We start from the raw sequence: 13237 nt of genomic DNA on the forward strand, positions 1-13237 counted from the left end.
AAAATGTCAATTTAAAAAATAATTTAATGGAACATCAACAAAAAGTATAAAATTTTAAATCAATATAATCCAAATCTATAACTAATTTTTGAGTAAAAAAACCCCCAGAGAACTTTTTAAATTGATTAACCAAGTCTCACCTAAGATAGCATGAGATAACCCAATAAGAATAGCAATGTAAACTAACATTGTATTACAAATGATGTTTATAAGAAAAATACTACACAAATCCAGAGCAACAACTAAGCTGATTGAAGTGAACTGTTTCATTGTCAGTAATCATACACTGTATTCCCAAGATGTTCAATTATATTGATTCCAGGCAGTCCTTTACTGTAGCATGGAGGAAATATCCTCCATGACTGTAGTAACTTGGTGTAGAGCTAGCATACATACTAGTGTACTGTACTCACATGGTCAAATAATTGCAGGACACAACCTTGTAGTCGGTACAGCATACCATGAAGGAATGGTTGGTACAGTACATGATCAAATATACCGATTGCAGGAGGGCACAACCCTGGTGTTGCTATAGCAGCAGAGAATACATTATAAAATAATTACACATACTAAAAGCAAATGACTTTTTTATATCTTATCCAAATAATGGTAATAGTTAGATTTAAGAAACTCATTACAATTTATTCTCTATTCATTACAATTCAGTTGTTAATATACAAATACTTAAGTAGATAAAAGTTGTGTATGTTGATATGCTGTCATGAATGCAACATAACTGTGTGGAAAAAAACACATACCTACAAAATCCTCATTTATAAATAAAAGAAATATGCAACTCTTACTCACTCTTTCATCTATTCACTTGTAATCACATCCCAAAGACAAAAAGGCCAAGCGATGTTTATGTCCATGCATTATTTAGCTGGTATAATGGTAGCCAATGGTTAAAATCTATGGGCAAGGTATCTAATTACTTAATAGAAGTTTGAAAAGGCATTTTTTTTATATTATACCAGTATATTGAACTCATCTTATAGAAAAAGTATATATATTAAAAAAAAAAAAAAAACATTTTTAATCAATCATGTTGGGCAACACAAACCCTTTTTTGACCTAAATCAATGCCATAAGTAAATAAATTGAATAAAAAGGCACATTATATATATACTGTATATATATATTAATGAATTAAATGATAAGGTGGTGGAGACAGGATGGGGGATCGGAGAGGAGTAACATGTGGCAGCGGTAAATTATGAGGGAGGAAAGCGAGAAGAGTAAGGAGGGAGCAACTGGAGAGAAAATTGATCATATCAAATATAAAAAGGCCAAACAGTACCTAAAATTTAGTATCATAGCAAGTTCATTACATTACATTTAAATTACAAATATACAGTATATTTCAAAAACGTTAAGTTTCTTATGAATATAATAAAATGCCATCTCAAATCTGTACACTCATTATATATTTTTTTCAGTACCAAAGCTATTAAAAATTTCTTGTAAAAATGAATGCTGATTTAAATACCTGAAATGTTACATGTTATACATTTTCTCATCATTTTCACAAGAATATACAATATAGGCCAATGCTAGGGGAGGAGGTCAACTGTGTATATACTCTCTTTAAAAAAATAAAATAATGATGATGGCCGCAAAAAAGAGTTATGTTTTGAACTCCCTTGAAAATTATAAAAATATGAATGACCCCATAACTCACTTATTAAATGGAATTTAACATCTGCAAGGCAGATTATTCAATTTTCTTGTAATAAAGAAAATTAATATTATAAAGAAATATGTAAGATTTTTCTCTATTAAGAGATATAAGATTCACTCATTCTAGTTTATCAAGATTCACCTTATACATAAAAAATAGGTACTTGCTAATCTACTAATAATTATAATATCAACAATAATAATAATAATAACATAACAATAACATGAAATTTATATAGCACCTAATCCACCTTGAATATATAGAGTAGGCTTGCAGTGCTTATTTCACAGTGCAGATGTTAACAAGTCTGCACTGAAAAAACATTTTGCTCATTAAGATTTAACCATACAAATTGAGTGTACATTGCTCTTTCTATATGGCATCATAATTAAATTGTTTTGTTTATAACATGTATACTTTCCCCTATAAATAATATACATTGTTATATTGTACACCATCCACACACAAAAAAATGTTACAAAGGACATGAGCTATATATTACACAGGCTCCCCAAGCTATTACTGAATAACAAGATACAGTTGTCTTCACCCAAGTAAGTACAAACCTTGCTAAACAACTGATATACAGTGTTAAACAGATTTTACATGCGACACATGCTCACCTCACCTACGCATTCGTATGAACGAAATGTGCAGGTGACGTTAGCAAGTCATCCCTAGCTTGGAAGGCATGTAACATTTTTCTGTACAGTGAATCGGCTATTGCAGTTTCACTCAATCTTAATGAAGTAATTATCTATTTAAAAGATTGTCTATTGCTTTAATAAATATTTTAAATTTTTGATGGAAAAAAATGTTTTTCCTTAATTCTTTGGAGTACAGCATCCTTTTTGGAAACATAATTTCTTTAAATGTTTTCACTACAAATTATAAAATCTGAAAAAATAATGAAATTTCATTACCAGTCTTTATATGAGAACATACGAGGTTTTTCAAGATAACAATCCATGTCTTCAGGAAATACTGTATTTCATTTCTTAAGGATCTAATTTCTTGAAAGACAACAATCTCATTCTTGGTGAGATAAGCATTTAGTTCATTGAAAGATAAATATCTCATTCCTTGTGAGATATTTATCTCGTTTCTCTGTGAAATAAATATTTATTTCTTGAAAAATGAACATTTTATTCCTTCTAAAACGATCACTGGATCTCATTCATTGAAAGACATATTTTTTTTTCATTTCTTGTGAGATAGATACCCTATACACTGAAATATCTAGGTGAGATATACTGTATATCATCTTGCTACATAAATGAAATAAATACCTCGGTTCTTGTTAGATAAATTCTATCCAATTCCCTGCGAGATAAATACCTCATTCTATGTGATATACAGTATTCCTTGCGAGATATAAACTGAATCTTATTCCCTAATAAATACAACAGTCCTAATTAAATAAATACCTAATTCCTTGTGCAATAAATACCTCACTCTATGTGAAACTGTATACAGTACTCCTTGTAAGATATAAACTGTACATTATTCCTTGTGAAATTACCCCATTCCTTGTAAGAAATATACTTTATTACTTCTGAAATAAACACTACTTTCCTTGCGAGATCTCGTAGTCCACATGCTTTTTTTGATATCATGAGTAGCAAAAGGATTTTTCGTTTATAGACGTAAAAATAAATACCTCCATATCTTTTAAATTTTAAAATTTTATATAAACATGATTTATTGCACTGCCTTCCCCAGGAAATCACGAACTGGTAAAGGATGGGCTTCTGTATTAAATACATATTTTTCAAAGGGAAATAAATCTTTATCATCACTGAATAACAAAAAAAGGTACTTTAAGGTTTCCCCTAAGAAAAAACTTTCCATTTTGTCACGAATTCCAGGATTTTTTGCATTTTGAACATTGCTTATTGATGAATAGCCGTAGGGTAATTTTGTATGGCGCTCAAATGCCTGGAATATCTCCCAGCCCCATTGACGGTAAAATTTATCACCTGTTATACGATACAAGTATAGTAGACTTTCAATTGTTTCAGGGCGTAGTAAGTTGTGTGCATCAGCAGGCTGTGAAGGGAAGAAAAACAAATAAGTATTCAGCTATTTGATAGGGTTCAAATGCATATAGGGTCAATAGAGGGGGTAGTGTAAAATTGATGCAAAAGAAGTATATGAAGGCTACAGAACCTAATGTTTGATTGCTACCTTTGATGCCAGACTTATGAGAAAGAAATGGTTTTAATGTGATATTCATTAGGTAACTAACCCGCACTGTAAATCATTTGTGTGTATACACAGCAAGACTTTTAAATCCTTGTTTTATCTAACTTCATTTGAAAAAATTGTCAGGGGATTGGAAGATTTTTTTTTCTCATTTAGCAAAATGGTTTTGCCAAATACATTTGGCAGATGAGAAAATAAAAATATGGATTTGTATGGTCAAAAAGTAATGGGGGCGTCCTTAGGTCTCTGTTCTAAATCCAAATGCTTACGATGTAAATAGTTGGGTAATCAGATTAAAAACGCTTTAAACATAATTAACAGTGAGAGAAAGTTTTTTATCGCAGCAGTGGACATAACAAAAATAAAAGAAAAATTTGTGGTGGCTATCTTGATAAGTCAAAAATTTAATTTTATTATAAGAAATCATTAAACTTTCAAATCCTGTGTATCTATGCCCACAAACAAGACAAAATTACAATACCAGAGCAACAGACCCAAAAGAGAGAAAAATACAGATTTCTTATTACATGTTTTTTATCGCAGTGGACATAATAATATCTGAGCAACTGACTCATGACTGAAATTACAAACCTTAATAATTATATCATCTGTACGTGCCCCTGGTACCATATTAAAATGAGAAATCTCTGGACTTAATTTGGTCGCAGTAAATGCATATGTTTGGTAGCAAGTGTGCATAAGATCTTTTGCTAGTTGTAGATGCCATTCATCTAGTCCATTCTTGTAACCGAGGGCTAGCGTTCCAGGCAGGAAACAAGCCAAGTGATCCTAGGAAAACAACAGAACAAAGGAATTTTGTTTAACAAATATTATTTTTGGATTATATAGAATCTTTAGAATGAGTTTTAAAGAATATATCTACCATTTTTGCAGAAAAACGATCTCCACTTAACAATTCTCCAACAAAAGTTAATTTATTTGGTTCAGATGTCCGCACCAATTTCTCTTTGGCTCCTGCCATAGCTTCTAGATAGTCATCAACAAACCTAAGACAACCAAAATTTAATTTTATGGTATTATTAAATTTAATAATTATTTGTTATTACTCTTTATGATTCAATGGTTCAGATGGTAATAAATGGCAACAATTATGATGCAATATTATTGTGGTAAATGCTAACAAAGTTGAGAATTACAAAAAAATAATAAATATGACATTCACTATATGTATATTTATTGTGTATTTTATTTAATATAAAAAAAACAATAAAAAAATGATCATAATTATTAAATAATACTTTGAATAGTTTTTATAACAATAGTAAGAACATTTATAAAAGAACTAATAGCAACACGAATTTCAGAAATTGTTTAAACAGTTTGCACCTTACCATCCTTAACAAATACCCAAAAACATAATAAATATATTATAAGGATGCAAGTGACAATGGAAATGATTAAACCATATACTGATAATTTAATGATGATCTTTTAATGATGCAAGAAAAATATATTATTGATAAAAATGATAGTAATAATAATATTTAATAATGATGATGATGTAACAATGCATTACTTACATTTGCTCACTTTTGCTTGTCTGAACCCACTGTTTCAATAAATATTCATAATAACTATCTCCACGGGCGCCAAATGTAATGGTTGAACGAGCACGGAACTGACCAGTGTTTGCATTAATGAATATGGGAACAAGACCACTTTCCTTCGGTAGATTGTGAATGTGCTTGCTAACTTTATCAACTGCTTTTTTATACTTCATATCACCTGTTGTAAAACTCAGGTCCCTGAACTCCAGCTGTATGGTTGTAACCTCTGAAACTGTGCTATCTGGACCCCATTTGGGCGCTTTAGCAACCCCAGTCATTAAATTAATGTCAGCAAAAGGTATGCTGGACTTGCTGTTAAAACATGGTAATAATTCATCTCCAAGTAACTTCTGAATAAAAAAAAAAATTAAGAAGATGCACATTGTTTATTTATTAAATAAAAGGGGTTGTTATTATCCCCAGCCTCTCCTTTGTTATTACTGTTCTTAAAGTCGCCCCATCATCATTTTTGTCATCAGCACCACCATCATTGTTATCACTATCAACTTGATGATGAGGATCCATCATCCAGTCATCATAATCATCAATATTGACTTGATGATGAGGATCACTACCATCATCACAGTCATCATCATCATCAATATTGACTTGATGATGAGGATCACTACCATCATCCCAGTCATCATCATCATCAATATTGACTTGATGATCTTCATCTACATCATCATGTCAATTGCCATCATCATATTCATTGTCATTTTCTTTAATTTTAGTCACCACAAAAGAAAAATGAATATAAATAAAACAATTTAGTATTGATTTGATGATGAGTGCAAAACTAACAGCTTTTTCCAAGAATACTAGTTCATCAGATAAATGGTAGGCTGATAATAATCCCCCTAACACTCGTATCGTCGTTTCAAACAAATTCACATCCTTGCGTGGTTTGATGTTCATATCGTTAGCAACCCAATCTCTTGCTTCTTTGAATTCTGGAGAACAATAAGTTTTTAAATTTATTATACAATTAGAGCAGGCAGACCGTTGAATGAATGTTATTATGGTATTTTGTCTATCTATTTCAGAATATTTAGAAAAATAAAACAATAAGACAAATGAAATTAAGATAAAACAATAATGATGGAAAATAAAATATCCATCTGGTTTCATAAAAAAATTTTATATGACGATGATAATAATAATAATAGAGTAATGTAATATTTTTTTTAAATAGAAAAATTTTAGTTACCTTTTTCAAGGCCTAGAATGATCATAGTATCTAAAGAATCCACTATCGTCAAGCCTAGGTTAAACCATTCATTCCAGGACTTGGAGACTGGCTTTAACTCATCATGCCCCCATGCATATGCCTTGTAAGCCTTCCAAGCATGCTTAAAGGCAGCCACTATGGCTTCCTGCTTCTCATTTTGTGGGCCTACAAAAATAATAAAGAAATCTGTTATTAATCAATTTGATATACTTTATATTCGGTGGCAGCGTAGGGGTCAGGGGAAATTAATACCCTTTGTCCAATGCCACAACAAGGATGTCAGACTAAAAATATTTTGCCAATCCAGTCAAAGTTATTGTCATTGCCAGTCCATAATATTCTGGTCTAAAAGCACAATTTTTGGCCATCCTAAACCATACTCTCTCCTTGTTAATTCCACCAGGGATTCTATTCCAGGATCCTGACCAAAGTTCCAGGCCACCCCTTGCTTTGGACCCCCTGTAAGACCAGTGGGACAATCTTGTCAGCAAATTTCAGGAGCCACTACTTACTACAGTGTATACACTTTGTTTTGTCTATAAGATAGGACCATTATCATTTGAACTGCTGTGAGTAATGTGCTGGAAAACTCATATTTGTGGGGGATCAATGTGCTGGCATCTTCCAATCTTAAATACTCAAAATGAGAACAGCTTTTTTGTGCTCTCCAGTAGGAACATTCTACATTCAATATAATATTTAGTTATTTAGGGTACCTAAAATAAAAAACATGCTGTAAGTACTAACATTCTTTAGTTATAATAATAATAATAATTGTTGACTTATATAGCGCATATTGTAGACTAACCTCTATGCGCTTTACATTATTACCCCCGGTCACTGGATCAGGCACATGGAACAACACTCATGCCCCATAATGTTGCAGCTGTAATCAGCGCATGGTTGTGTTTGAACCTACCAGGTACCCACTTATAATCCTGGGTGGAGAGAAACAACTGTAGATAAAGTGCCTTGCCCAAGGACACACTCGACTTGCACAGCGAGAGTTTCAAACCCCCGACCTCAAGGTGGGAAGTCCAAGCCACAACCGATGCGCCAACCACTTGTAGTTAACCTATAGGGTATTTTCATGGTTAAATAGTTACTTCAAATGAGAGCAATTTTTGTGCTTTCTAGTATTAGTAAAAACATTCAACAACACATCCTATATACATAGGATATGTGATTCTACATGCAGAGTTATTGAACATCAATTTAAATACATCACAAGAACATCAGTTGAATTACACAACAAGTAAAGCGAACTATTAGGTATTGTGTATTCTGCTATATTATACAACATTAGTATTATTAAATGTATTAATCTTTATTTTTATCATTAGTATTATCATTAATATTAGTGACTGTTTAAAGTATTAAGATAAGTAAAATAAAATTGTTGATTTTTGTATGCAAATACACGTTAGGGTCTGCACAACAAACCGTATGCATAAAAATTGCAACCTAAGCTAGAGCTTGTGGAGCAGTAGCCTTCAACAATGAAGTTTGCTCCTAAACAGAAGAAGAAGAAGAAGTTAATATAATGGCATTTGCAGGCGACTGCTATGAAAAATATGACTCTTTCATTAGCCTCGGCTATGCCTCATTTAATGATTCATGTGACACTGTGAAAAAATTCTCTACCAATGCACTCATAACACACATTCCACTCTACAATGCTGATAGCGTACTAATGAATCTAGCAGATGCTGACTTAATTACAACTCTTCCCGATTGCACATCCTGCAATTATACACACTGTACATTATCTGTCTCTTATACACATCTAGATGTGTATAAGAGACAGCTTTTAATGATGCAAGAAAAATATATTATTGATAAAAATGATAGTAATAATAATATTTAATAATGATGATGATGTAACAATGCATTACTTACATTTGCTCACTTTACCATATTTTGGTTGACTTTTGTTTGGTCGTTCATTGGCAATCTTATCAACATTATCATCTTCACCGTCATCATCATCACCACCAGCTGGTTGGTGTATCACAGGTTCATCAACCCTGTTATCTTGATCGCCCTAAAGAAAAGTGTGACTCGTTATTGTAACATAAGGAGATGTGACAGTCATCAAAATGTCATTGTGACATCATAGAAGATAAGACAAAATCAACATATCACTGACTTCATAATAACGTAAACATAATATTATGACATCATAAAATGACGTCTAGTCACCTAATAATATTGTGACATTATCAAGTGATATAATATTGTGACATTGTACAAACACATTATATTTGGATTATAATCAGATTTACCAGCACAGTAATATTTACTTTAAAAAAAAATATTTTTCTTTATATGCATTCGTCGATGAGCAATGAGGGATGCACAAATGTGTGGGCTTTAGCCAATTGTCATATCACAACTGGCATCATTAACATGTTTCATAATGAAATTCTAGTTACTGTATATGAATTCTTAAATTGAAGTGAAAAAATATATGTAAACACTGAAGTGTTTAGTAACCTGATTCGCTATGTCTGGACCACCAGGACCATCAATCACGGTTTCATCCTTCTTGCCACCAACATTTCCGTTTCTCTAATAAAAAAAAACATACACTATATTTAAGAGCATTCAATTCTCAAATCAACACAACCAAAATGGACAAGCTGAAAACGCAACCACAGTGGAAAGGAAATTAATGTCATGTTCTTTGAGGTTTATGTGTACGATATGGTATAATCTTGCCCATATATATATATATATATATATATATGCAAATTACATCATAAAACTTAATAGTGGACAGATATTCAAAGAATATAATTAACTAGTACAAATTTCTCAACCAAGGTGCTTTCCTTTTTTAAAGGATTTACGGTAGTAAATGGTGTTGATAGTGCTAGTGGTGGTGTTGAGCAATAGTGTCGGAATGCAATCGCTCACCTCAAATTAATTTTAAATATTATGCTAATAACCTCACCTGCTGTACATCATTCTCAAAATGAAAATAATCCACACCTATTTGTCCCCATGGAGGTTGATTCATTGGATCTTGTCTACCTGTTGAAGTTTTTCTGTGTAATAATATGTAAATAGAGACAACTACACCAACAGCTAAGGACATAGAAATTATGTTTCTTTGTAGCCTTGACATTCTGCGCCAAACCTGTTGAGCAAGAACATAGAGCAATGTGATTTTGTGAATCAATGCAACACAATCAATTACCTAAAATTAAAAAGATAAATTTTTCAGTGAAATATTTTATAAATTAACGGGTCAATTAAAAGGGGATGCTTAACTAATTTTGCTGTGGCGGTAAATAAAAAGCCCAGCTGGTGGGCCAGCCCCGGCCTAGATAATAAGTAACCTTTAAGTACACTGGCCCAAGCTTAACTTGTTCTAGAAATAGGAAGAATAGGTTAGGTAGCCCTCCTCCTAGCTAGGCAGCAGGCCCAGCTCCTGCCCTACTTGCCCAGAAGAGACTAGGGGAACCTTTTTTAGCTGGCCAAGCCTGGCCTTAAAGTAGTAGTAAGCTAGGGACAGAGTAGGCCTAGCCTAGCTTTTTGGGTTCGTTTTCTGCCACTGTACTCTCTTGAAACTTACCCTCCAACATGATTGTCTTTTCACTGACTTACTGTCATCTTCTGTGACAGTGAATGAAATGAAATTACGTTTGTTTGGGGAACCATACATGTTGAAACCTCCAGCTAGCCCATTGACATACACTCGAGCGAACACAACAACAGACCACCGAGTCGAGCATGCATGCAACGCAAACCACACGGTAGGCTGGACCCAAAGGACACATCATCAATAGTTGTCAATGTTGATTTTGGAGGAGGCCCTCAATGTCTCGGTACTTAATACGCCATGAAAGATTTGGTAGTTCACTCATTTCTGTTGTCAATCTATTTAATATCTTTATTATCTATATTTGCAACCATATTTAAGGAGGGTAGCTCATCCATCAAAGCTGATCATTTGGGGCACTCACATACATCAAAAATACAACTTACAATACAGGTACAGTCTCCTGATGAAGTCCGCTGTGTGGACGAAAGCTAGAGAATAAACTATATATTTTTAGTCTCAAAATGCTGCTGTTTTTTACTTTATACTTTCAATACAGGTACTATAATAGCAATACAGGTAATAGCTTAAAATTAGATATGAAATACATATAAAAAACCCCGATTTATATGATTGCAATGGATTCTTTAAACCTATTTGAATAACAGCAAAAATAATCAATAGAATGCCGAATAATATTAGGAATACTATTTAAATATAACAGAGCCCTATATATATATATATATTTTCATAAAGTAATTGGAAATAAAATATTTCAATATTTTACACTCTAACATTATAACACAAAAACCGTTATTAAGTTTTCCTAACTTCAATAGCTTTGCATTAATATAACACTTTTAAAGATAATCGAGACTTTACAAAAAAAAGAAAAAAAAAGAAAGAGGTGGTCCAGGCTTCCAGCACACAATGCAGAGCATCAATTAAAATAGACATCTCATATATATTGTAAAATGTAATCAAATCCATTACTACGGCATTAAAATTACCTGTATTTAGAAAATACACAGCTCACTTAAATCAAATCACAGTAGGCTATGTTAAATCAGGGAGTTGTTGTAGTGACTATAACAACTCCCTGGTTAAATGCTTCTGGAATATCAGTCCTTTCTCAGCACTGATACATAGCCCGGAATAGAAATTGAAACTTGGACTAAAAAGAGGTGGTTCAGGTGTTCAGGACACAAAATGCAGAGCATCAATTAAATAGTCATCTCAAATATATTGTAAAATGTAATCAAATGCGATTACTTACCATAACTACAACTTGTAGTTACAAAATACAGCTCATTTAAATCAAATCAAAAGTAGGCTATGATAAATTAATGCTTCTGAATATCAGTTTCTCAGCAGTGATACATGGCCATAAATAGTAAATAAAGAAATGAGTTTGTTTTGCCATCTGCTGAGCAAGACAAAAAGGTTCTGCTTCATTGCACTCTGTGCAAATAGCTTGCAGTAAGTGTAGTAGTAATGCCGTTACTAAGTCCAGACAAAGACGCATAGATTACAATGTCCATGTATGGATGTTACTAGAACAATGATCATAACATAAAGCATTTAATAGTACATGTTCCTCAAACAAGCATACTGTGTACTTTAATAGCAATAATACAGATGTCCTACAGACTACTGGGGTATTCAAAAATCAGTTATAATGTAAATAATATAAACTAAAATACCTGTTGGCTTTGGTGAATAAAAAATATATAAATCTAGTTCTTCTCTTCTTATATACATATATAGTATAGTGTATATATATATATTTGTATATTATATACCTCTAATTCACTTTCATTTTGTGATCCAATCAACTCATTGTATATTTTACTTGGTTCTGATTGGTTAAATATAACATATACAAAATGTGTATTATGCTAGATCTTCCAAGTTTACTCACTGCAACGTGATAAAGATAGCAGGAGCGATCAAAATATGTTTTATTTAATTATATTTTTATAAATTTATATCCCGCAAGTCAATATTCAATGAGAGTACATTGTCTTTTAGATGTTTTTACATTATATATATATATATATATATATGTTGTATTTGTTTTCCTATCTGGCACAGCTTGATAAAGGTTTATCACCGAAAGTACTCGCTATATTTTCAAGAAATATGTGGCAAATTATGTTTCATTTTATGCATCATTTGCCTATGCAGCCTTTCTTATTTTATCGTATATATATATATATATATAAAAATATAGATATATATATATATAAATATATATATATAAATATATATATATATATATATATATCATATAATTTGGATATGAAAGGAATGTTAATAAAACCACAAATACTAACAGAAAACAGAGACCAACTCAACATATTTCAAACTTTAATATACTTTTTAAATACAATATACTAATGAAGATTCTTTCTAAATTTTAACAAATTCTGAAACAATAGAAGCAAAATGAATCTCAAGCCATATTTCTTGTTATTCAGCAAAAAAATGTTGGTTGTAGATCTGATTTAATTTTTAATTGTAAAAAAAATTAAATTGTCAACAAAATATAATGTTCCATTGTCAATAAAATATTATCTAATAATAAGTTCATTCTTTCTAAATTGTTGGCTGAAGTTGTAAGCTACAAATGTTAATTAAATATCTTAAATGTAAACCAGAACATATATCAGAAAAAATAAATGGTGGTTTATAAGTTACTATAATTACAATTAATCAGTAATTAAAATGTAGAATAAAATAGAAAATTGTTAAAACACTGAATAACATAAATGTTTCCATTTTTGTTAACAGTATGTTAGAAAAGATGGTTGATATTTTATGTAATAAAATAAAACAAAAAATGACACACATCTATCTGATTTTGGAATATTAAATAAGAATATAGAACAAATAAAGGTAACAATTAAAAGACATTAAAATGATTGTATATTGTGTGAAAGGTATAATCTTTGAAAAAATTTTGAGTAAAAGTTAGGTAATGTTTCTATAAAAGCGAATAAAAT

At 31.4% G+C, this 13237-nt stretch overlaps 1 protein-coding gene across 2 annotated transcripts; it reads right to left on the reverse strand.

Annotated features, from left to right (window-relative positions):
* Nucleotides 1-6: 6 nt before the first annotated feature.
* On the reverse strand, nt 7-11778 carry LOC117105146 (endoplasmic reticulum mannosyl-oligosaccharide 1,2-alpha-mannosidase-like). 2 transcript variants are annotated; one of them, XM_033246209.1, is made up of 10 exons: nt 11509-11778; nt 9642-9827; nt 9182-9256; nt 8600-8729; nt 6665-6850; nt 6259-6407; nt 5428-5804; nt 4770-4893; nt 4478-4675; nt 7-3730 (listed from the first exon to the last, which is right to left on the reverse strand). In XM_033246209.1, exons 1-10 carry the CDS (start codon nt 11509-11511, stop codon nt 3383-3385), a joined length of 1776 nt encoding a protein of 591 aa, XP_033102100.1. In that variant the 5' UTR covers nt 11512-11778; the 3' UTR covers nt 7-3382. The 2 variants fall into 2 exon arrangements, with proteins under 2 accessions (XP_033102100.1, XP_033102099.1); XM_033246208.1 differs by lacking the exon at nt 11509-11778 and adding an exon at nt 10266-10472.
* Between the last annotated feature and the right edge of the window lie 1459 nt (nt 11779-13237).

This window comes from Anneissia japonica, unplaced genomic scaffold (assembly GCF_011630105.1).
Source record: "Anneissia japonica isolate Jap-2015-1 unplaced genomic scaffold, ASM1163010v1 scaffold287852_len814684_cov197, whole genome shotgun sequence".
Taxonomy (NCBI): Eukaryota; Metazoa; Echinodermata; class Crinoidea; order Comatulida; family Comatulidae; genus Anneissia; species Anneissia japonica.